General features: G+C 38.4%; 1 protein-coding gene across 3 annotated transcripts in view; it reads left to right on the top strand.

The window, feature by feature from the left end:
* Window positions 1–26,280, top strand: part of Arhgap10 (Rho GTPase activating protein 10) — a 298,879-nt gene that overhangs the window by 147,415 nt on the left and 125,184 nt on the right. For all 3 annotated transcript variants that reach the window (XM_046459111.2, XM_058583937.1, XM_058583938.1), the window contains exons 12-14: window positions 343–388; window positions 3,358–3,423; window positions 21,806–21,880. In XM_046459111.2, the coding sequence (XP_046315067.1) occupies window positions 343–388; window positions 3,358–3,423; window positions 21,806–21,880 (187 nt within the window). The remainder of the gene's footprint in view (window positions 1–342; window positions 389–3,357; window positions 3,424–21,805; window positions 21,881–26,280) is intronic.

Below are 26,280 nucleotides of genomic sequence, written 5' to 3'. Positions count from 1 at the left end.
GGGACCAAAAGTCCCAGCTCTTTAATCACTTGGGATGTCCTGTCCAGTCCCATCCTGAGGCTATATCCAGGTGCCATCTCCTATGTCACCTTATTTGTATAAACTCGGGTCCCATCAGAAAAGACTCCTTCTGAGAAACAAGACACTCCTTTTAAGAAATCCCAAGGGTTCAGGATCTTTGTGCCACAAAGCGTGGATGAAGACCAAATCCATTTCATGTCATATCTCATTAGCCAATATCAAATTTATGAGTATGTATTTTTCCCATGGTCCTAAGCATGCCAGCTTGAGTCACGTTTACTGATTTGTTAAAAGTATTGTTTTCCCTTTCTCTTTTACTAGCTCTTCCACAGTTTTAATAGAGCCATCCTCCCGAGACCCGAAGGAAGTAAGTGCTAATTTATAAAAGTGACTGTTCTTTTCCCTTTTTCTCACATGAGTCGGTGTTCATTAGTGATGCCATTACTGTTGCTGGGGTGGAGGGTGGCTCTCTTTCTGGACCCTTTTTTAGCTCATCCTCTGTCTAGCCTATACCTTCTGTCTTATCCACTGAGGCCGCCTCAAAGTGTTATGCTGGAGCCCTCTTTCATCTTTTTTCATCTGTGAGCTTTTCTGAGTTTTTCTCTACGGTTCTCTTGGGCATTTATTCTTACAGTCATAAACAATTGCATAAGCATTTTAGGTGTGCATCCTCTAATCTCTCTGAATTGCAAGATCATGTGATTAGGAGCTGTTTCTGAGGTCCAATTTTCCAATCCTCTTCACCTTACCCTCTATCAATGTAAAAACAGTAATGATTTTTAGTCTCCAAGGAGTAATGATATTTATTTGGGAACAGCAGCATACCACAATGAGAATGTGCATACCACAGTAACTTGTGGCTGATTTTGAGGAAGTGGAGGCAAGGAGAAATTTTTAAATGCCAAAACAGGAAGGATTAGATCAGATATTTTGAAGCAATAGTCCTTGATCACGAGGAGTGTGGTCCTTGTGGCACCAGCCTGAGGTTGAACAGACAGGTACGCTTGTAGAAGTACTTTTTGAATTAAGTTGCCGTGGCCTCTCTGCAAGCCTGTGGTTCTGGCACAGTTTTCTGTGACAGTTGCTGTCAGGCAGTCATGACTAAGAATTCTTAACTTTTTTTGGTTAGAGTGGACAAATGATTCAATTTTGATTTTGGCAATTTTGCATTTCTCTCACACTTTAATATCATTTATCCTTACAGCCTCTGAGTGTGGGCTACAAAAATAGTCTACCATTATACCTCAGAAAATAGCAGCAACAAATGGACACTCAACACACTTACATACTTTAGGACAGGGGTCTTCATGTGCATGGTATGTGTTAGAGGAAAATGAAGTACTGCCTAACTCTGTTAAATATTGAGATAAGACAAGAATATCAGATGTCCTGGGCTTTTTATGAGTTTACTTTTGATATATTTGGAGACATTAAGGTTACACTGATCAGACGTCTACAGTTTGGAGATTCTTATTCAAAATAATCGCAATCAGCTGTGCCAATGCTTGAAGAAGATACCTGCTCTGGCCTGGCACAGGGCTTTGATAGGGGACCCTAGGAAGCAGCACACCCACTGAAGCCCTTCATAACCCTCTCCCCACATCCCTTCCTTTCTCTGCTTTCCTTCCCCTTTTCCCTTCTTATTCTCCCCTTTCCTCTTTTTCTTTTCTTGCGTATCCTTTTTAAACTTATTTATTATAGAGAAGCTGAAACACATCTTGTTTTTTTGGTGGTGGGAGAGAAATATTTGCGTTTTTGTGAAACTTTGTGAATAGAAGGTTCCTGAACAGTAAACCATTGCTCAATTTTCATCATTAACATTCTCCCCAAGCTTAGCCCCATGGGTTTCATGTTAAGTTTATATCCATAGATGGTTCTTGAATTCCTGCTGAGAGCGGGGGATTAGTGTTACACTTTCCTGGGTTCTAAATGCAGCGGCTCAGGGTGCCACTTTTCTTGATTTCATTTTTGAAACAAGAATTGGCTTTCATTAAGCTATACAAATATACCAGCTTAATCGTGGCAAGCATCTATATTAGAAAAGATATAAAATTGTATTTTCAAAATAATCTGTTCTGCCACATGAACCATCTGTTTTTAGTCCATTATGAAAATAATAAAATATTATTTTAAAGGCTTGGAGAGTGGTATAAAATATCAAATTTTTAATTCAAGCTCATTTTCCAAGTAGTATTTTTAAAAAGCTTCTCTTAAAATTTTGCCTCCTGTGTTTACAAAAAAAAAAAAAGTAGTTTGCATCCCTCAAGTCTCAAATAATTTAAGATACCTTATTTGTATAGGTTTTTTCAACTAAGCTACTGTTAGAATTTTTGGCAAAATTCATCTTTTCTACATAGCTTTCCTCATTTTGTTTTCAACTGTTTAAAAGAAGTTACGTTATATTATGAGCTTTTTTAAAAAAATAAATTGGTGATAGATGTCCTATTGTTCCAGCAAGTGATCTTCAAAATAGTTAAGATTTTCATTTATATATATACACGGGAAATAAATGGCCTTTAGGTTTTTTAAAACAATGGAATGAAAACTGAATTAAATATTTTTCTATTTTTATAAGGAACAGAAATATGATAAATACTTGTGCCCTCAATATTTAAAAAAAATGTTTCTAATTTGTTATATATGCCAGCAGAATGCATTACAATTCATATTACACATATAGAGCACAATTTTTCATATCTCTGGTTGTATGCAGAGTATATTCACATCATTTGTGTCTTCATACATGTACTTAGGATGGACTGAGATGGACATCACTACCCTCATTTCTACCCCCATACCCCCTTCCTTTCCCTCCCACCCCTTTGCCCTATATAGAGTTTGTCTTATTCTTCCCAAGCTCTCCCTCCCAACCCTACTATGAATCAGCCTCCTTATATCAGAGAAAACATCTGGCATTTGGTTTTGGAGGATTTTCTAACTTCTCTTAGCATTATATTTTCCAACTCCATCCATTTACCTTCAAATGCTATGATTTTATTCTCTTTTATTGCTGAATAATATTCCATTGTGTGTATATACCACATTTTCTTTATCCATTCATCTACTGTTGCTATAAACATCGATGTGGCTGTGTCCCTGTAGTATGCTGTTTTTAAGTCTTTGTGTATAGGCAGAGGAGAGGGATAGCTGGGTCAAATGGTGGTTCCATTCTCAGTTTTCCAAGGAGTCTCCATACTCTTTCCATATTGGCTGCACCATTTTGCAGTCCCACTAGCAATGTATGAATGTGCCCTTTCCCCCACATCCTTGCCAACACTTACTGTTGTTTGTATTCTTAATAGCTTGTGCCTTCAATATTTTATCACTTTCTTTCAGGTGCACAGTTGGATAAGATGGGTTTCACAATTCTCAGAAAGTGCATCAGTGCTGTTGAAACAAGAGGTAATGTGAATCATTTTACTCACGAAAGGCTGTAGGTATGTAATAATCTAAAAGTCCATTTAAAATATGCATTGCATGGTTGAGCGTTATTGCATGAAATGTCTTCATACAGAATGCTCATGCCAGATATCAATTATTTATATGACATACTTAATTCATTCTTACATGTTGTTTATTCCAGTCCTGTTTTGGATGACTTAGTGGGATGAAGCAGTGTCTTTACATTTTTCTGTCAAAACAAGGTCTTTGTTATGAGGCCAGACTGCTACCTGTAAAATTAGAGTGTCAGATAATAAATGAAGATGAGCTGTTTTATGTTTTGGAAGTTTGCCCATAAATGATAACAACTCAAGGCACAGAAAGCGCCTTACCCATACACTTACAGTGGTGATTCAGACTGATGGATCAGATTTTCATTTATTTCAAACTGTTCTAAAGTTGAACTGACAAATTTGGTCATTTTCCTAGTGCTTTAAAAATTACTATAATTTTAATATTTCTCAGCATTCGTGTTTCTTTCCTGAGGTCCTTAAGTTAGATCCTTAATTGTATCATTTGCATGCTTATTAATTTTGATAAATTCTTTTCCAAAGGGTATATTTTATAGATACTTGCTTCTGCCTGAACAAATAAAGATCTATCTAGAAGGCTTTCTGATTGGGAGATGTGGATTTGTGGAGTGTTATGTACAGTGAATGGAACAAATATATAAGAATCTACGTGTAAATGTGTCATGAATATGCTCTTGTTTTTAACAGAAGAGTGGGCTTACACATTTTACATGAGATTTTCCCATTTAAAAATTTAAAAAAAAAAAGTTTTTCTTCCCAAATCTTTTGTTTGCAAAGGTCTTCCTATACTGAAAACTTTTGCTTTCAGTGGAGTGATAAAAATAGACTAAAAGAATCCACAGTCTTATATTATTTAAAAAGTTGAGGAACATCATAGAATCTCTCAGCCTTTTATCATAAATTTTGAAATTTCTTCAGGAAATGTTGCTTAGTGATTTTCTCCAAATCGGCTCTCCTGGTTTTTATTTATTCTTTTTATGCTATGGGTATTATTGTCTTGCTTTTGTCTATAAGGATGAGGCTAGTTTGTGTTCCTGTAACAAGAAACCTCCCAGTCACCATGGCTTTAAACCACAAGACTTATTTTTCACTCATCGAGCATTAGTTGAGGGCTTTGCTCATCACTCAGATTGCTGGGCTTATGGAGCAGCCATCTAAGTTCAAGGATCCTGCTTATTGCCAGAGAGAGGTAGTTCTGGAGGATTTTGCACCAGCAAGTGGATACTGTGGCCTGGAAGTGAGTTACAGTTGCTTACAACTAAAGGGTCAAAGAGTCTGGGTAGCACAACCCTACCATCAGCCTGGAAAACAGATTGAGAACTGAGGTATACTTCAATTGTTTCTAAATCTCTGTTCTGTCTACTATTACTGGATTAAGGATTATATGGAACCAACCTTTAATATGTATCCCATTAATAAACATTAATGTCTGCCATGTACTTCTTGTGTCTACATAACTAATGATTAGAAGCATTTAATGAGATATGTTTGACAAATTTTTTCTAATCATTGCTTTTAGTTATTAAAAATTACTATCATTGGCTGAAAACTTGCATTTCATATGGTTAGGTTGAAGCAATTAATCTTTTACTTAATGTGCTTTGGAAAAAATGACATTTGATATTTGTGTTGTTCTTACTTGTGGTATTACTGAAACAGTTGCAAAGCATCAGCAAATGTCTAAAATTTACTACAGCCCTTAGTCCCCTAAGAAAGGAACATTTTCAGTATTGTTACATACTAACATATCCTCCAACGTATATAACATATATATATGGTATATAATTAATATAGCATACACATACACACATACATATCTTGTCCTGTTTGGGTCTGTGTAGCAGTTATTCTAATTTGAGATGGCAACAAATTTCATTGTTACATATCAGAATCAATGAATAGCTCATACTTCATTTATATAGAGATGTTTGCTATGAAGTTATGGCATGCGGGAGTCACTTCCATTGAACTTTCATCCATTTACCTAATATTTGTTAATAAAATGTCCTGTCCCCACCAGAAGGGAACTGTGCCATAGGTATACCGAGTTGAAGGACTTCCAAAAACAGTTAGTTCCAAACTTTGCCGCACATTTGTCACTTGGTACTGTTAAAAATGCTGGTGTCAGTCTCTCATCTCTAATCAGACTTAATTGCTAATGGATGTGAATTGGGAAGTGAATTTTTACAAAGCTCCCCAGGTAATTTCTTCCTTTGAAAAGCAAAGGTAATTCTAATATATAGTAGCAAAGTTTGGGAACCACTGTCCTGATGGAAATGTGGCTTGTGTACTGGGGAAATAGAACATACAATTATCATCCTGTTGAGAGTGTCCAATTACATGGAAAGCTTTTCTCTTGACTTCTTTTAAAAAATAACCCAACCTAAACTCAAGACAAAATAGAAACATTCTGAAGAGAATAGCACAGTGTTCTTTTCTTTCCCTCAGATGACCTATCACAGTTTAGTCCTAGTTCTAATCTGACTTCAGTCAGTTAACCAGTATTTATTGAGCAATCAGTCTTGCTCAGTGCCTTTGGGATACATATTAAAGGTTGGTTGCATATAATCCTTGATCCAGTAATAGTAGACAGAATAGAGATTTAGAAACAATTGAAGTATACCAAGTGATAAGATAAAACTTACAAGTTTGCAGGATAAAGAGAATCTTAATTGCACATTAATGGGTTGAAAAAGACTTTGTTATTTGAGCAATGTGTTTAGGAATGGGCTTCCTTAGATTTAAAGGTCAGGCACATATTTTGGCATGTAGAGACTCCCCCCGCCCCACCCGCTGCAAGGATGTGGGTGCAGAGTGTGCTCCTAAAACAAGCCAAGCCAAATCTGATAAGAAAGGAAGCATAAAAGACCAGTAAAAGCAGGTATTTGTATTTAATTGTGGTAAGGGTGCTGGGAAACTAGGATTGGTAGCCATATGTGGGATGCCTAGAATACTGCTAAGGGCGGAGTGCTCCATGAGTGAGCCAGATGACAGATTTAGCAGTAGTGTAGATAGCAGACAGTATCTGAGTGGTTTTGCTGAAGTTCTGCTAGTCATATCTAGCAATTGGTTGGACATGGAAGATTGAGGTCTGTAGGGAATTTTATATTCAAATTTTTGGGAAACGGGTTATCAAGAAAATAGAGTACATGGCAATTTTATGGTACATATCAAGATCACCATGGGATGCTTTTTAAAAATGAACATTTCTGGGCTCAATTCGGATTTGTTGAATGAAAATTGATAGTACTGGTTTCCAAAGGGATCCAGTAAGAATAGATAAGTCAAATGGACAGCAAAATTTTCTAATTTTCTGCTTTTGGGGAGTAGAAGTAGCTATGGGAAATTTCCCAGGAGAGAAGGTTTATTAAGGCCCTACCTAATGGATCCATGTAGTTTTGGGAATTATGGGAGAGTGCATATGGATGTAGAGTAGAACCTCTATCCTCAATGAAGGTTAAAAGAATAACTTGGCTAAAAGACTGTTTCAGTGTGTTGAAAGCCAAGAGCAATACAAATGTCAAATACTTTGTAGATAAATCCCAGGCAAATTTAGAGGGGTTCATGGCAGCTCTGGTTCATGTCGGCTGCATCACCTCCAATCTATCCTCCTATCTCTGCATGGTACTGGGGATATGCTGCCCTCTGGTGGTTTGTCCCTTTGTGGGAAAATTCTCCATTAAACTAACAGTTTGTACATGGTTTCTTCCATTGTCGTGGGTTTGCTGAACATGAATGTTAACAGGCACCCACCGCGGTCTGTGGCTCTCTGTTGAGGAGATTACTGCTCTGCCCTTGTCTCTGGAGAATGATGACAGATGTGGCATTCTTCTCTGCTCCTCCTGGAACTTTGATACATCTTGACTCATGGCTTCTTGGAGGACCCACTCTTGAACTTGAGTTCTGTGGACAAGAGGAATTGTCCTGGTTCACAAGTATGTGGAGTATTAGAAGGAAGGATCTTAGGAAGAGAAAATAGAGGTGTTTCAAAGAATGTGATGTGTCTGGATCTAAGCAGTCATGTAAGTTATGTAAGACAGAAAGAGAGGGAAGGAGTGTGGGAAGAAGGGAGGCACTCCAATCATTCTGATGCAGGGTCTATCTCATTTTTGGGTGATAAAATGTCAGGTTTTGATCATGATGCAGTGCACATGCCTATAATCCCAGTGACTTGGGAGGTTAAGGCAGGAGGATTGCAAGTTCAAGAACAGTCTTAGCAAAGTAGGGAGATGATCAGCAATTAGCGAGACCCCCATTTCAAAACAGATCTGGGAAGGTAGCCTAGTGGTAGAGCAACCCCATACTTCACCCCTATAAAAATTAAAAAAAAAAAAAAAAAATCTCAGGTTTAAGCTCTGAAGTGGTGAAATAAGATGCATTTTGAAGGATTCTTAACCTTTCAGACCCTTAGTTTCTAAAAAAGAAAGTAATTAGTATATTTATTCACACTCTTTGCCCTCCACTCCGATTGGTGAAAATGGAAAGAGATGGTTTTTGTACATGGTGGATGGGCTTTGTGTCTTCATTTCCCCACCCATCCTTCCTTTGTGTTCTTTTGTCTCAAAATGTGCAAATTCTTTCCTCATCTAGCAGTTGTATTGCCTGATATTATTATATTTCCTTCATTTATTTTGGTTTGGGGACTTTATTGTTTGCTTAGAATGGAGAAAATGCCTTGTTTACCCTTGCACGCCTCTACTCCTTTGTAGACATAGTGCTTCACACACATAGTAAGCAACTCAGTAACTTCTTGCTTTTTCTTAAAGTGTTCAGAGAGTTGACTAGAAAGCTATATTGGCAATTTGACCAATTTATAATTTATAAAATTACTGGGAAAACTTATTCCTCTCTGTGTGGCTGGAATTAGTAGTTTTACATAACACCTTTAGGATTTGCTTTCAAACCTTCATGAATTTATGAACTCATGAATTTGTCAGCATCTTTCTGAATTATGGCTAATATATTATATGTAGGTATAGCACATTACTTATGAAAGGGACTTGTGGTTTCAGAACTTGCAGTAAAATTGTATAATTTCCTCAAATTCCCTTCCTAAAATGGAGCCATGCCTAGTATACTGTCCCTTTCTGGACGTGCATGGCACCTAATTTTCAGGTGTATGCGCTGTAAAAATAAGCAAAAATAAAGTAAGATTCTTTTGCTTAAAAACATCTTTTTAGTTGCTATTTTTTAAAGAGTCATTATGACTTAAAACTAAATTTGTATGCCACTTTTGTTTATAAAGTTTCTCTTTAAAAATGTTCCATATGTGCGTAATTTGAATATTCACTTCAATTTTCTAGAATATGGCATTAAAATGTCGGTCTAGGCAAGCTGTCAGTTATCAAATTCAGCATTGTTAACAAGCTGTGAATTCATGGGATAGAAGTAGGAAGCCACATATAAGATGTGACAGTCCTTATTTGTCACATGTAAAAGCGAATTTCTCTTCCTTTGAAAAGCAAAGTTTTGGATTTTGGAAAAATCTTAATGAAGTTGGCTTAAGGAGCTTCCAGAGCACTTTGGAGTGGTGTGGGGTCTCGAGATAGGTCCTGGCAGTAGAAGATAATGTGGATTTCAGTATTAATCTTTGGGGCATGTGGGACAGAAGACCCCCAAAGTGAAGTTGCAACATATTTTTCCATGATTGCACGTTGATCTTGAATTGCCAAGGGCAAATTCCATGCAAAATGAAGAAAATAGAGAACAGCTGTCCTCAGAAAATTTCCAGCAAGCAAACTAGAGTTTCTCACTCACTGTCTCTTTTTTTAATCAGAATGGGTGTGAGGTGAGTGTGGGTGGAAACACAGGACAGTCTTATGTGGGAGGAAACTGAAAAGTCTTGTGGTGTCTGCAGAAATGCAAATACAAAATTGAAATACTAAGTCTAGGCAAATCGGGACTGAATATTCATTTTCTCAATTAGTAATCTTACTCACTTTAGGAAAACTCTGAAAAGCTATTAGCTTCCTAATTAATAGCTGAGTTGAATTAATAGGGGCACATACTCCCTATGAGATGGTATGCCCAGCTTGGTCCCCCACCTCCAGGTGACTCAGGGTTTGCTTTATGACTTTCAACTTTCGTCTTGTCCTTGTTCCATTTCCAATTTGGCTTTTTTGTTACCTATGGTTTTATACATTTTTTTTCCATCTTTAACACATCCCCAGAACAGGAGTGCAGAAAATTAGTAGAACTTTATACAGTCATGACATAGATCATCTTGTTTCTGGGCATATTTGGGGTTTGAGGTCAGGCGGGGTCAAGAAAATGACAATGGTGTATTGTCAGAGTGCTGGAGGTGTTGTTAGGGAACATGGGAAAGCTTTCTTATTGCAGACTAGGATGGACTAGGTTTTGCATGTCTAAGTTCTGATAATGGCCATGATATTTTATTGTAATACTCTGCACTTTGAGTGTACTGTTGAAGAGTGTGATCTCAAAAGTTGATTGTGGGGATAGGGTTGTGGCTCAGTGGTAGAGTGCTTGCCTTGCACTTATGAAGCACTGGGTTCAATCCTTAGCACCATATAAAAATAAATAAAAATGAAGGTGTCCAACTACAACTAAAAAAAAAAAAAGTTGATCTTGATTGCAATCTGAGTTTCCTCACTTACTGACCCTGAAGTTCTGGAAAGTTACTTTCTTCTACTCCGTGTGTCTCCATTTTATTATCTACAAAATAGGCTGATGACAGTGTCTCCTTCACAGGGCTATCAAGGGAATGAAAAGGGGCTGCTTGGGACTTGGTACATATTGAGTCCTCAGTACTGAGTTGCTTGTTTGGAGTGAAATCTAATTATTGAAGCCAGTCATAATTAGTCCTATTATTGATTGAAGGTTCTGGGAGGACTAAGGAACTTTTAATGTTTTTCCTTAATAGCAATTTACATAGGGAAATAAATCATCTGAGTTCATTTTCTCTAGCAATTTTAGGTGGCTTCTGTAACCAGAGCAAAATGAACTGTTTTGGCCTTTAACCTCCTAATCCTCAGTGTCTTGTGGCTGTTTGAGCACTAAAATATCGAGAGAGTAAAGAAAGGGAAGGGATTCAGGAAGAAGGCCATGGCTCTCCCATTACCTCCAGCTTTTTTGCAGAAGTAAAACAAAACAAAGCAAAACAGCAACAACAAAACCAGAAAAGGAAAAGGAGATTGTTCCCTTTGCCTGGAATTGATTTGGTACCTGAAGCTGTAGCTGATCTGAGGCAGAGAGGCAGATGGCAGCAGTGAGACATCATTAGACCTTTGTTGATGTTCTCATCTCTTTAGTGAAAAGATGAGTCTTTTTTTTTTTAAAAAACTTTTTCCTTGAGTTCAAGACTCTTCTAATTTAGTAAGATTTTGCCACTAAAAGTGGAGCTACATCAGTGCATTTATTATTTAGCTCTTCCTTACCCATTCCCAGCTAGATGTGTGTTAGATGGATCTATGGCAACATTTTTTGTGTGTTTCCTGTAGGAACGGTGGTGGAGATATGATTCCTATCCTTAAAAATTAGCTTCATTCTGTGAATGCTCTGATTTTGTGCAACTTTCTTGTCTGAGATTTTGTGCTACTTTCTTGTTAATAAGTTATTCTGCACAGTATTGTGGAGACTGGTAGAAGACACAAGACTCTCAGATCCAGAGACAAAAGACACGATATCATGCTGAGTAGTCAAGAGTGTACTGCATTTTGTGGCGGTTCCCTGAGCCTCAGTTCCCAAGGCCATTGCAAAGAGTGTTGGATGTTACCTGCAGATGATAGGCAGTTACAGGAAAGTATAATCTTTTATAATAGCCAGGAGTCCTTCTGCTCTGGAGGGAAATACTATTTTCCAAGGATGTCAGTAAACCTGTTTTTTGCTCCAGAGGGAGATATTGGAATAGGAGGTGTTCACACCATACTGGAGGTATTGGTGGAAGTGAGTGGGTGTTATATCTGAGGATCTATGAGCAGTTGAATTCAGAGTGTGGCAGATCCCTGGTGCTATGCTGTATTGTTTGCCTTGGTTTTGCAGACTGGGGTGAACTATTGACAAATCTGAGCAGCAGTGAGTTGAGATTTCTTGACTGGGAGTAGAGTTGGTAAGAATGGGATGGATGGAGGAGGAAGAAAGGCAGGATGATGTCAAGATTTTGGAAATAATTTAGATAAGAGATAATGGAGGTTTATACTAGTGTACAGACAGTATGGAGGTTCATCAAAAAATTAAAAATGGAACTGCCATATGATCCAGCCATCTGATACAGGGTGTGTATCCAATGGGAATTAGTATGTTGAAGAGGCTTTTGCACTCCAGTGTTGATGGCAGCACTATTCACAATAGCCAAGAAATGGAAACAACCCAAGTGTCCAGCTGATGAGTAGATAAAGAAAATGTTGTATGTATACACAGAGGGAATACTATTTAACTATGAAAACGAATGAAAAATTGTCCCTTGTGGCAACAGGAAAGGAACTGTGGATCATAGGATTAAGTGAAATAAGCCAAGCACATAAGACATGTACAGCATGATCTCACTAATGTAGAATCTAAAAACATTGATCTTACAGAAATTGAGAGTAGAATGGTGGTTACCAGAGAAGGAAGGATGGGCAAAGGTTGGTCACTGGGTACTAAGTTATGATTAGATAGGAGTAAGAAGTTCTGATGTGCTGTTGGAGAATTGGGTCACTATAGGCAAAAGTAATGTGCTGTGTGTTTCAGAAATCTAGGAGAAAAGATTTTAAATGTTCTCACCATAAAAAAATGATAAATGTTTGAGGAGACAGGTATGTTTAATCTGATTTAAACATTATACAATGTGTATTGTATTGGAATATCACATGGTACCATGTACTTATGTACAATTTCTTAAAAAAATTTGTATGTATCAGCTAAAAATAAATTTAAAACAGAGTACTGGCATTGGGAAGAAGGGATGGCTAGGAAGAGAGAGATGGCAGAACAGAGCTGATGACCTGTTGGTCTCAATAAGGAAAAGGGAAGCCTGAAAACTGGCTCCCCAGCCAACAAAGATGGCACCTTCAGCCAACGGGGAGAATATAAGAAGAGCAGCCGGGTGGGGAGGAATAGAGATTGCCTTTAGATACTCTGAATTCAAGGTACCTGTGATAAATCTATAGGAAATATTTAGGAAAGAGGAGAGATGGTGGCCACTGTTGGCATAGTGATGATGTCTAAGTATCAGAAAAGCCATTCAGGTGGATGGTGAGGCAAGAAGATAAGGAGGCAAAGGACAGAACCTTTGTGAATCCTTGCATTCAGGGGACGAGAGAAAGGAGAATAATGGAGGCACCAGACAGTCAAAGTGGTAGCAGCAGAGACCGGAGAGTGGGGTGTGAAGACATCCATGTGAGGGAGGACTCCAAGGAGGAAGATGTCAGTATGTCAGATACTCCAGAAAGCTCAGGTAGGAGGGGGACTGAGAAGCAACCTTTTCCTACTTGAAGTCAAGAAGTGGTTGGGAAGTCCAGAAGTGAAGTAGTAGCTGGGTTGTACTTGGTTTTTTATGGGATATTCTTCTCACAAGAGCTCTGAAAGATGGCTGATGTTATCCTTGCTTACATCAACCAGTGAAGCTAAAGGACGTGAATCGACTATGTTCAAATCCCAGAGCTAGAACTTTGCAGATTCCAACTGAAACTCTAGACTGAGAGTTAGGCCTATGCATCTCAAGCATAATGACCACGAGGAGGTAGAGATTCCTATATCCTCTCTTCTGAAGAAGTTGAGATGAAGAAAAGAATAAAAGGGGGGCAGGTTTTTAAAGAGAGGTAGTTGGAAACTGTAGACAATAAAAAAGGGAAGTAGAGAAGATGGAAGTGCCATTCCCTGGATTTGCCCATCTAGATTTAGATTAAGCCGTCCTAGAGTTCCACCTCAGTTCTTTCCAGACCAGTTCCCCCAAGGCCTCTTAAGATGCACCAGCAACCCAGAAAGGATTTTTCCCTTGACAGGGAAACTCTGCAGTACCTTGGGAGGTCCATTGGGAGCAGAAACGATGTCAGGAATCTGCACCTCTCAGTCTTTAAAACCTTAATATACAACATTTTATGTTTTCAGAGTGTTTGGAATACTGTCTTTCAATCTCCAGAAAACTCAGGCAGTTGACAAAGTATGCATGATTCATTGGGCTTGTTGTCATAAGTGGCGTCTGAGGCTTGGAACAAATTGGAGTAAACTGAGACAGGTCACTTAACTGGACCTGGCACAGCTGGGACCGGGATCCTGATCTCCTAAGTTAGAAACACCTTGTGGTAGTAGAAATAGGGGGAGAAGAATTAGTCAGCAATGAACCTAGTGGTGATGGGGATGCTGGGTTCCCGTTCTCTGTGAGATAGTCCTTTGGCCAAGGCTCACTCTGTGAACAAACACTGCAGGGGACATGGAGTGAGTCACAGCTGGTACCTCTGTGAGGCCCTGGGACAGGTGGACATGAGACCTCTGGAAGAATTTGGGTCCCCACGTGTTAACTGATGCAAGAGGAAGCTCCTTGTGATTCTGCAGCTTTCTTTAAGTCCTTGGTTAGGTATTGGCCAATGGCTTGTATGGTTGTGTAGGAGAAGCAACATTCTAAGAGCTGTCTGGCCTGGAACTAAAATGGTTTCTCTTGTGTTGGCTATAGACTGGAAGCAAGGTCAGTCACAGGTAGCCTACAGTTCATTTTGACCCTAAAATGAAGGTAGCCACTAATAAACCAGCCACCTGTTGTATTTGAACCTTGGATGAGAGATGAAGAGACTTAGCTAAGCCTAGATGTGTATTTAGAGTCCTGAAATTAACAGTACTTCCAAAAGCACTGGCTCGGACCTGGAACTGGATAGCTGCCTAGTACTTCTTCCATCTGTCTCACCTAGTTGGGACGGGTGCTGGAGCAGATGTGATGGACAGACGCAGGAGGGCCCCTCCTGTGCCAAGCTGTCTTTCCTATCTTGAGACTCTGGTTTGTTTGGATGGGGAAGGACCATGCAAATGAAACCCTGATTTTCCCTGAAAGTGCTTGCTGTCCAGGAGGCTGTCCGTCATGATACAGAAACGGTTTGCACAAGAAGTGTACCTGAAGCTAGCATGCTGGGAAAGTACGACTCCATAGGAAGGGGCAAGGAAGATGAGACACTGGTTGATTATCTGTGATATTTCTCTATCTGCTATCCAAATGGTTATCATCCATGGGAAGAAATGCAAATGTTATTGGTGAACAGGAATTTTGTATTTTCCATGAGTCATTCTTATTAAGTAAATGTTGACTCTCTTCTTGGCATATGCTTGGTTTTCTGAAAGTGGAGTGTGGACAACATGCCTTCCTTGTGGGGGTTTTAGATGTATTATGCCTAGCTATTTTGAGATGAGGTTTAAATGTTATGCTGTAGTTAGTTTTTAGTGAGTGCTTGAATTAATAAGGAATTAGTTGGATCTGAGGTTTGTTCCCATGCTTTATAAACATAGGTTCCTTTAATTTTCACAATGACCCCATCCCACTTTTTTTTTTTTTTTTTTTTTTTGACGGTACTGGGGTTGAACCCAGGGCCTCACACATGCTAGGCAAGTGCTGTACCACTCAGCCATACACAGCCCCCCTTCCATCTTAACCTGTTTTTCAGATGAAGAAGGTCAGGCATAGAGGGAGCAACTTGCCAAATCACACCTAGAGGATGGTAGCGTTGGAAATTTCCAGAATGTCAGTAATCTTAACTTGTGAACAAATTTGTATATCCAGGATATGCTTTTTTAAAAATTAAAAAAAATTTTTTTGTTTGGACCAAGGTCCAGAAAGGTGAAAAGGTTATTGAGTGCTCTTTTGATCTTTTCATCTTTATATAGCTACAGTTAATCTTCTTAGGAATTGATCTTACCTTCTCTTTGCAGTATTTAATGCATTGTAAGTGTTAAAAAAAATAATCAATTCTTCTTGAGTTTTAGAGTTCAGTAGATACAGTATCTTACATTCATGGCAGTGAATATGCCCCATTGATGGAACAGAGTGAAAGATTCTTGCTTCTGTGTTTATTTAAAATTAATATGAATACACATCTTCGACAGAAACCTAAAGTGTTACAGATTGCTGACTATCTTAAGGGTATGTATGGATCTGTTTATTTCTGTGTAACCCAGGACAGGAGATAGCCTGGAAAGTGTTCACTACACTTACACAGACACTTAAACAGTGTTATTGAAGATTGGTTGTAAATATAGACGGGAACACATTGCCTTTTTTCTGTAACTCACCCCTGACCTGAAACGACACCCATGAGTTTCTCCATTGCTTTTCCTTGAGTCACCTTCGTGATTTTCTTACAAGTTTTTCTAATCATTTCCTATGTTACACGTCTTTTCCTTTTATTGTCAAGTGTCTTTCAACATTGGTTAATGTTTATAATTATGTAAAATATGTAAATATTTAAAATTAGGACATTTTAAAATAATGATTAGAATTTACATATGCATAAAATTGCACATTTTCTCATTACATAACCCATCAGGGAATTTGTCTTTGCAGTGCTGGAGAGTCGTGTAAACCTACATTTGTATTCTACATTCACATGCTTACATATTTGCACATATGCCTCATTAAAAATGAAATGTTGCAGACTTTTGATGTAAATCCTGTGAATGTGAACATGAACATTAATGACCTTTTACCCTGTTGTCACCACACACAAGTGCAAATAAACGATTCAGTCACTCTGCAAATATTAAGTACCTCATTCCATGCCAGGCGCTCTGCGGGTTGCTAGATGTGAGCTGAATGAATGTTTATAGACCCATGGAATTTGATCATTTATTTCTGTAGAATCATGCAGCTGCAAAATCTTTTAAAATAATTTTGTGCCTGTTACCATCAAAAGTGTTTACATTCCACGTTGAGCCCTTCTCTTTAATCTAGTTTTATCTACACACACAGGAACACATGGGAGACCTTTCCTGTCTTATCTTTCCATATTCCATTTACTTCTTAATCATCAGCATATTAATTCATTATTTATTTCAATCATTAATATAGTCCATTTATTTGCTAAATACATAGAACGTGCTGAGCACTGTGTGAGGTAATAGAGAATACAGAATTATCAAAGTGTCTCCTGAAACCAAAAAGAAGGGGGGAACAAAAAGATTTCCTGCCCTAGTTGGTATCAAGTTGATCCCTTAATTTTAATTCCTAGGTCTTCACTTAATTCTGGTTGTCTGAAATATAGTTAGTACTTGATAATTCTGGGGAAATTCAATATTATGGACTACCTCACCTGCTAACTTCATTCCTTTCTGTTTTCCCCTTTTGCTTTGCATTCTTTGCCCTGCTCACCTGTGTGTGTGTGTGTGTTTTGTGTGTGTGCGCGCGCACACGCATGCACATGCAGACACACTTTGTAATCACCTTTACCTCTCTGCTTCCTTTATTTTAGAAGCTGTTTTCTTCTTATTTACCACATTTACTTGTATCCTGCTGTGGTTTAAGTGTGTCCCCAAAGTTCCGGTGTAGAAAACTTAACCCATAATGCAGCCGGATTGAGAGGTGATTAGGTACGGAGGGCTCTGCCCTCATGAGTAAATTAACACTGTCCTCTGGGGAATGGGGTTATGATTATAGGAGTGGGCTCCTGATTAAAGAATGTCCCCCCCCCCTTTTCCTTGCTGACTTATCCTCCTTCCTCCCCGCATGTGATGATAGCAAGAAGACTCTCACCAGATGTGACCTCTTGATCTTTCCAGACTCTAGAACCATAAGCTAAAGAAATTTTTTTTTGTCATCAGTTACCCAGTCCAAGACTTTCTGTTATAGCAGCAGAACATAGACTAAGACACAGCCTGTCCAGTCTTACCTCCACTTCTGTTATTTGAGTTTATTGATCCTTTTAAATCATATTCTCCTTTTTGTACCTTAACTCTTATTGTCCCAGAGCATCTTCCTTTCTCTCTTGCTTCTCCAGATCACTTGAAAGGCCTGTGGGTGCCAAATATATTCTGGCTCTGGTGATATCTTCTGGGTTCTGAGAGGGAAACAACTGGGCAGGTATTGTGATGAAACTTGATTCATTCCCACTTTTTGATATCTCCTCACAGAAGATGTGGGTCACACTCTGTGGTAGCAGAGTGGCAGATTAGAAGAGACTGGTGATAGGAAGTAAGACATGCTGGATTTTACCTTATCGACTTTACCTGGGGACATCTGTCATTAGATGATCTTTGTATTGGAATTTGTATATTACTACCCATTGAAACCAGTCTCATCTATTAAAAGAAAAATCTTTGGGCTTATAAACACTTTTGGGCCAAATTACAAATTTTTTTTGCTAAAACCCAGAAAATATTTTATTGATGATATCTATTGGTAAGCCTTTATACACTCAAAAAGTTACAATAATTTGGATATTTAGCTTTCTTAGTTTAGAATACATTTTGGTCCAATCTGTATCTATAGTTCTAAGTTAATTTCAAGTTACATCAACATAGCACTACCTACCTATTTTGTGCCCAACTACTTAATGCAAGGTGCCATTTACCAAAATAAATAAATACACACACACACACACACACACAGTTGACCTAATATTTCTCAAGGTAATAATATCTGCATATTGGGAGAGAAGATAGAATAGAGTTCTGCAGTTGTTTGTTTTAAAATTCTAATGCTGGATGTGTTTCAGAATGTAATTTTTTTCTTTAAGTAAAAAGGTAATACAGGTCTATATAGCATGTGCATCTCTAGATAAGTTTGTGGAAATTACTGTTTTTATAATGTTATTGTATTTTTTATACCTTTATTTTTATATGCAGTGCCGAGGACTGAATATCATGTATGCTAGACAAGTGCTCTACCACTGAGCTACAACCCCAGCCCTGGAAATTATTTTTTTACATGGTTGAATATGAGCATTCACTCTAAGTGGGAAAAATGAAGACTTAACATGATGTGTTCAAGGTCAAGCGTTGAGAATTCTGGTTTTTGGAGTTGTGACTAAGAGATTATGGGCTTGTTTTAGAACGTGACCAAGTGTTGAAATAAAAGGAATTGATTATGATTATGTTTAGGGAAAGGGACTATTAGTTTGGGCTAGAGTCAGAAAAGGTAGGATTTGGTCTGGTTTTGAAGGTTTGGATGGAAATTTATTTTACTCATTGCTGAATCTTGAGTAGCTTCTTGCACCTGGCACATATTTGATGAATAAATAGGTGACAGGTGAGTCATCTTGGGTAGACAAGGGGCAGACCGTTCCTGGCAGGGGAGAGACCTCAGCCTGAATATATTCATGAAGGATAGTGTGAACTTGGTTTTCTGTGGGGGACAGCAGCCTGCTGTGCGATAGACGTAGGTAGATGAGTGGGGCCCCTTATGGATACTTATGTACTTGTCATGGCTGGGAAAGGGGCTTCATTTGCTGGCTTACTCTTAAATGGGGATGGTGAGGACCTTAGATAATAAAGTGATATGAATGCTAGGAATACAGAGGGGAAAAGACGGTGGTGGTTGGAATGTTGGTGTTCCTGTGCAAAAAACTCAAGACTGTGTTAAAGAGGCAGAAATTAGTCTGCAGTTAGAAGATTGAGTGGACATTGACCTGTCGAATTTGGAACGTGACAAGTTAAACTTGAAAATTCGAATACTTGCTGACTAGAAAGAGTGATCCCTTTGAGCAAGAGGGAAATTGGGGAAGAAGCTGGAAGGGAGGTGATTAGGCCCACTAGTATGAACTGGCATGTTGGTCTATATTCTCTTAACACAGTTGACATTTTTATATGAACACGTATGTGTTTGTAGATTAAAGTTCTTCTCGCTTTGTTAGTCCAGGGCCTTTCAAAGGAGTGTTACGAGAAAGAATCCCACAAGACTTGAGTATTTCATGTGCCATTTCTGAACTGCTTTTGTATGAGATTTATTTAAATTTCATTAAGAAAAGGAAAAACTGTGTTGAGGAACTTTCATTCCCCTTCGCACCTTTCATTATGCATTAGCAATTAACTCTACTCTTCTCAGGGTGATGAATTTGAACTTGATCAATTATCTGATAGTAATTACCAGCAGAGTGATGATTATTGCTGAAGTAACATTCTTATTTCATCTTTCCATATATTTCAGGCACTTTTCACAGAGGTGCATATTTGTTTGCAGAATATGACTTGCTCTTTTTACTTCTGGCACTGGGGTCAAGCTGTTGTTGTAGGTTTATTTAATAGAGTAGTGCTGAACAAAATCCTTTGGCATTTTAAACACTCTGGACAGGTCCCCTGGCTTCTAGGAGAAGGAAGGAATGAGTAGCTCAGTCTTTCTCCTTGGAGCAGGCTCAGAATTCTCTGATTTTTGTTTCTTGGCATTTTCCTCTTCTCTTTTGCAACTTGAGGCAGGGCCATGCTGCCCCATCTCCTGTTTTGGTTAGTGGCTGTTCTGCATTAGGAAGGAGCCTCTTTGCTGTTGGGACTCTTGCATTCTGAGTCAACTGGAGTAGACTGGGGGCTAGCCTTGGCCCTCCTGGTTCTCTGAGCTTTAATGACAGAATGGAGAGAGAGCATGTATCAGTAGGGTAAGGCTGCTGTAACAAAGTCATATACTGGGTGACTTAAAAACTAGAGATTTACTTTTTCATAATTTTGGTGGGGCTAGAGGTGTATTATAAAGCTATCGCCAGGGTCAGTTTCTTCTGAGGCCTCTGTCCTTGGCTTGCAGGCCACCAGCTTTTACTGTGTCCAAATGTTCTCTCCTTTCAAGGACACCAGTCATATTGGACTAGGGCCCACCCAGATGACCTCATTTTAAATGAATTACTGCTTTTAAAGACCTCTTCTCTGTATACAGTCACATTGTAAGATACTGGGAGTTAGGACTTCAACATGTAAATTTGTGAAAGTCACAAATTTGGCCCATAATCAAAGGCAAAATAGAACATTTGAGAAGTTTAAAAATGAGTAAAGACAAATAAAAGGCAAAATGGAGGAAAAGAAAGAAAATACTGATTTGTGGCAAGAAAAAAAGAAAGTGTATGTGGATGTGTGTGTCAGAGTGCATTATAATGTACAGAACATGTTTCTAGCATCTCTTTTTCCCTCCCGGCATACTAGGGCTTAGGGTGTTGCCCTTGATCTCCTATGTGGCCTTGGGTCTCAGAGGTTTCCTAATTTGCTCATGCTTATCTAAACTAGACTTGAATCCAATGCTTTAGACTCTGTCTAATATTCTTTTCATCAGTGCAGGAGGTAAGAAGAAAATAGACCCCTTTGTGCAGATCTCATGGCCTTTTGTTGTTGGGTTATTTTGTTTTGAAAACTTTGGGGATTAGAGATGTTATTTCCTTGTCAGCCAGTTGTGTTCTTGTTGGCTTTAACATTTATAGTGGAGAAAATAGACACATAGTCCTGAAGCTGTAACTCTTTGGAAGTATAGATAAGAAGTCCTATTTGGGGGGAGTCATTGCTTTATTATAAATTTTTTCAAGTCCATTGAACTAGAGAATTCGGTGCAATGACCGCCCATACTCTTATCACCCAGATTCAGCAGTATGTACAGGCTGCCTAGTTGCTTCAACCATCTCGTCTTCCTCTTCCAGCAAATCTAAGAAAGATGGATTCCACCCCTCTCAGTGTGTAGCATTAAAATGGAAATTTCCTTGTATCACCTGAACGCCTCTGAGTTTCCTGATTGTTTCTCAAGTGTCATTTACAATTGGTTTGTGCAGATGGGAATCCAAAAAGGAACATTTATTCATCACGTGAAATTGTGTTTGATGTAACTTTTCTTGCCTTTATTTATCTATTGTGCTCCAGGACCCCTGGTTTTCAGGTTTCCGCAGAAGAGTTTGCAATGATTTGGTTTATTTTGCAGTAGAGTTTGTGGTGATACACACTTGGGCAGGGCATGTAACAACTCTTTCTTTAAAAATACTGCTTTAGTCTTCACTGGTATCCAACAATCATCCAAACAATAATTTCTTTTTATGTCCTAATCACCATATTATATTTAAAAGACTAACACTTTCTAAGAGAAATGTGAACAAGTGAACCCAAGAAACATAAGGTTTAATGTATCTTTACAAGTTGCATTGGAATACATTTCAGTGTATCCATGTTGCTCGACTTTTCATTAACATTGACTCATTACATTTTTGTCCACATGGAAAATTGGTTTAGGTTATTTTCCAACCATAGCACACAAATACAAAGCTGGTTTAAAAAAAAAAAAGTTGGTATAAACACTTGATTTTTGTTGAACATTATTTTTACAGTCAACAGGAATGTTGCTAATGTGAGTTAGCAAAGATTCTGACTGCAATTGTTTGGTGACAGCTTTTTAAATCTGATATTGTTGTATTTTGCTAACCTTTCGTTTCTTCCAATAGGTATAAATGACCAAGGATTGTACAGAGTTGTGGGGGTGAGTTCAAAGGTCCAGAGACTTCTGAGTATGTTGATGGGTATGCCTCTTTTCTAATCATTTTTCCATGCATTATTTGTTTATGTTCATTGACTTCACAACTTAATATTTCATAGTAACATAAAGCATACTTGGGAATCCATTTTTTCTTCTGCTTAGATGAGTGGTCTCCTGAGCAGAGATGGTTGATTCAGAAGTAGATGAGTATTTGGATCAGCTTAGATTATCTACTTTGCCTCTACTTATTAAGAAGAGGATGCAACTCATGGACGAATATCTTTTTTTTAAAACATTTATTTATGTATCTTTAGTTTTAGGTGGACATATTATTTTGTTTTTATGTGATGCTGAGGATCGAACCCAGTGCCTCATGCATGCTAGGCGAGAGCGCTACCACTGAGCCACAACCCCAGCCCCATGGACGAATATCTTTCACTGCTTGCTCTACTCAGTGAAGCAGCAGTCAGGCTTCTATGATTTGCATGATTTCCAAATTGCCTGTCCATATCTTGACAGTACATTTGGTTGGACAAGACCACTGGGACTCGCTCATTTCTATGGAGCTTCCCAAACTGTCATTTGACAGCGAGGGTCTGACTCTCGGGGATTCATTGGTATTCACAGTGGCTTGTTTGTAGTTCGCACCAGGCTCTTCTCCAGAACCACGCATGCTCCATCTGTGCTGATAACACAGTGTTCTTTGGCATCGCAGACTAGAGGAAGCCAGAAAGTGAATTCATTTCATTACCCCAGACATTATGTGAATGACAAAGCGCTTTTGCATTACACACTGCTGTCAGTTCCGTGCCACCTGTAAGGCACTCCACTTCTCCCCACCTCAGAGCAGGCTGCCTCTTGAGAAGCGATAACTCATCTGGCTGCAGGCCCTTGGATATCAAACCAATCTGTCATTCTGACCTTGCTACATATTAATTTATTTGCTGTCTCACTTTAATTAATCAATATTAACAATGCCCCCAGGTAGTCTGTGAATGCATTTAAACCTGTCTGCATCTTAAAGTGTTGTAGTAAAGACTCGTTTTTAGAAAGCATAAACTAAGATGAACAAAATCAACTGACACATTATGGATAGCACTACTTGTTTGGCTGTATTTGAATTAAGGATTTCATAAGCAACAACCTTTTTTTAGCTATTAACCACAGGAAAAATTGCCCGTCATCAGCTGGAGAGCCTTGTTAGGATACATTCGCTTTCATGAGCTGTTTTCATTTTCTGCCCCTCTGGTTTGACTTGGGTGTGCAATTCTGGCAGACAGATTTTTCCTTTTTACCATTAGCAGGCTCCAAATTAAATAGACCCCGGTTGCCAGTGGTTCAGTAGCAGCTGGAAGAGTTTAATGGCACTGCAGCATCTGCTTTTACTTAATTTTAAAATTAGAAACACTTCTCCCATTTCCAACATGGTATTTTAATGATTAGACCTAGAAGGCTCTTGGTATCAGAATGGGAGATGTGGGCCGAAAGGCACATTTTGGTGCTAAACTGGCCATAAAGATCCTGGCATTATTTTTATCCTATTGTTCACGTTCCCGGAAAGCTTGAACAAGGGTGTTTCTGTGGTCACCATGAAGTGTTAAGCTCTCTCAAAATTTGTTCTTAATCTCATAAAATCCTATACACTCAACATAGCTGAACCCAGGTGATGGTCTCCTCTGCTCGTGGGAAATGTTCCAAGACAGTCCTTAACTTCAAGGTGTTTTTCACTGTCTATCTAAAACCTCAAAAATTCATGACCTGGAAAACTGTCCATACTTTCCATGAGCATCAGAGTAGAGAAGTCCAGAACACGGGCAGGTTATAACCTCCTTTGAATTGCTGGCAAGAGAAGTGCTGCTGTGTTCTCAGTAATAGTCTGTAAAAAGAGGAAATTAGAGAATTGGCATGAGAGAAAGATACTGACTTGTTATCTCCTCATTTAATAATTCATTTGAGGACTGAATAATATATATTTTTGTTATCTATAAAGTATCCTTAGTATGAATTTTAGATTGTCGGTCAAAAATTTTGGGTTTGCATTAGCACCATTTTCTTGTTTGTTACCAATACTATTTTTGCTCTCGGCAAAATAGGTTTATTCACTATTTCCTACTGAATTGAGGATTTCCTTAAGATGTGTCCTTCCCATCCTGATTAAATATTCAAATTGAAACAATTTGCTACTGCTGCCAAAAACAAAATTTGAGTTTTGGTAGTCATGTATGCGTTCCCATACATGTTCTTTCTCTCCAGCTTTTCCCACTTCTCTATTGTTTTAAGGTTGTATGTCCTAAAGAGAAGAAAAATTGAGTGGGCCTGCCAAAGTTTTAAGTTTGCTTTTTACAGCAAGTCATTATCTTTAATTATTATTCCTGAGAGCAATATTTTATTTAAAATTTGGATAGTTTCAAAGAGCATTTTGTTGGTAATGCAGTTTTTTCTTTGAAATATAATCTAAAATCTAAGTGTCTGAGAAAAAGTTCCAAGCTATTTCATTTTTTGAGAGCTGCTTTTACTTGATTCATTTTAGGCCTTGAGAGCTATTTACTTTAGATTTTTTATTATTGCTATTTTTATATAAAATGTTTTGCGTTTTCTGTTTAAAGTATTCTTTAAATACTCACATGTAGAAGTTTGTGGTGATTCCTAAATAAAGAATCTATGCTTAATCTCTTGCACGTTCTCCTTATCTCTCTCTCCTTTCTGTGGAGTGTTTTTCTTCCCCCTTTAAGATTAAAATACAGAAAAATGTTTCTCTCCATTATCTTCTACCTATTCCATCCCTTCCTCTCCCTCCCTCATCCCTTCCTCTCCTTCCTCCCTCTTCCCCCCTCATCCCTCCCTCTTCCCCCCTCATCTCTTCCTCTCCCTCCCACTTCCCTTCCTCTCCCTCCCTCATCTCTTCCTCTCCCTCCCTCATCCCTTCCTCGTTCATCCCCTTCTCTTCTCCCCTCTCCCCCCCCCCACCCCCCGTCTCCTCTTCTCACCCTCTTCATCCCCTTTCTTCATTCAACATGAAGAGTGATGGCGGTTGATCGTAGAAAGCTCTGTAAATGGAGAAATCATTTATGCTCTTCCAGGCCAGGTGAAGGAGAAGGTAACTGTCATCCTTCCCTGGTATTGAGACTTTGTCTTCCATCCTGGAATAGAAAGCAACATTCTGCTGACTTTCCAGCAACCTCTGAGCCTTTCCCTAGACCAAGCTTCTTAAATTTCCAAAAGGAAATGCCCACCTGAAGGACGGACTTCCTTTTGTTTACAGGCCATTTTCTTTTGCTGTCTCCGAGTCAGGGCGCATAATCTGGTGAAAGTTTGTTTAGATACAGAGTAGTTGAGGAAAGTAGAGAGAAATAACACATGGGGCGTGTTTGGGGTGAGTTATGTTTTTTTAGTCAAGAAGATGAGAATTTAAAAGCTGAATCACAGTAGTTATAGATTAGGACTGAAGTGTGTCAGCTGTCCTATATTCCTCCTCCTCCCCCACTTTGGAAGGAAAGCAGAGCCGAGGAAGGGGAAACTGTGAGAAATGAGGTAGTGTGACGTATGAGATCTCGTGGATCCAGTAACTATTTCTAAATGTAATTTGCAAAAAAAAAAAAAAAAAGCCTGGATGGTTTACATATTTTTAGACATAGAAACATAGAAAACAAGAAATAAAAATAATTTGGAAGAGTGTTGATTTAAAAATATTACCTCATTTACTTTGTCTGCAGGACAACTTTGTCACATAGTTTGGGAGGAAAAGTGAACTAATGTAGCTGAAAAACATTTCAGTTTATTACAATAAAGTGTATTTTCAGAACTCATCCCATCATCATGCTTCTTCAAGTACTTTGAAATTGGACCCAAGCCATTGTTAAGTGCAGTATTAGATTTACATAAAATGGTGCTTTGCAGTTTTGTTGGGCTGTACATTTCCAATTTCAAAGAAATAGCCAGTGGTTATGCAAGTAGGAAACATTCACCCCAATAAAAAGTCTACCGTTTGCGCTCATTATTTTGGAGTTTTAACTATTTGTGAGATGTTATTTTTTGGTTCTAAAGGAAGCAAAATTTTCCCCTTATTTAAGGTAGAATATGTATTTTGAATGAACACTCCAAACATATTCTTATATTTGAATCCTAAATAAGGTTATAACAAATTTTACCTATTCCCAGTGCACCCACTGATTGTAAAGGACTGCTAGGGATGATTGAGTTATTTGAAAACAGTGAAAAATTTAATAGAGATTAATAACATAGACACTGTGTAGTCATTAGCTTCTGATGTGACAGCTGCTTTTTATCCCATGAATTTAGAAGGGTGGCTTATTTTTCCATGGAGAGAATATGATTCTCAAAATATAGAATGATAATTTGGTAGAAAGTTGGAAATAAAAAATTTCCTTTAGAACCCTCTTGGATTTTAAAATGGTGATTTGCTGGTAGCAAGTTGATTGAAAA

Source organism: Marmota monax, unplaced genomic scaffold (genome assembly GCF_021218885.2).
Source record: "Marmota monax isolate L192 unplaced genomic scaffold, Marmota_monax_Labrador192_F-V1.1 WCK01_AAM20220418_F8-fsc00002, whole genome shotgun sequence".
Taxonomy (NCBI): Eukaryota; Metazoa; Chordata; class Mammalia; order Rodentia; family Sciuridae; genus Marmota; species Marmota monax.
Note: the sequence above shows the minus strand (reverse complement) of the source record. Positions and strands in the feature narration are given on the sequence as shown.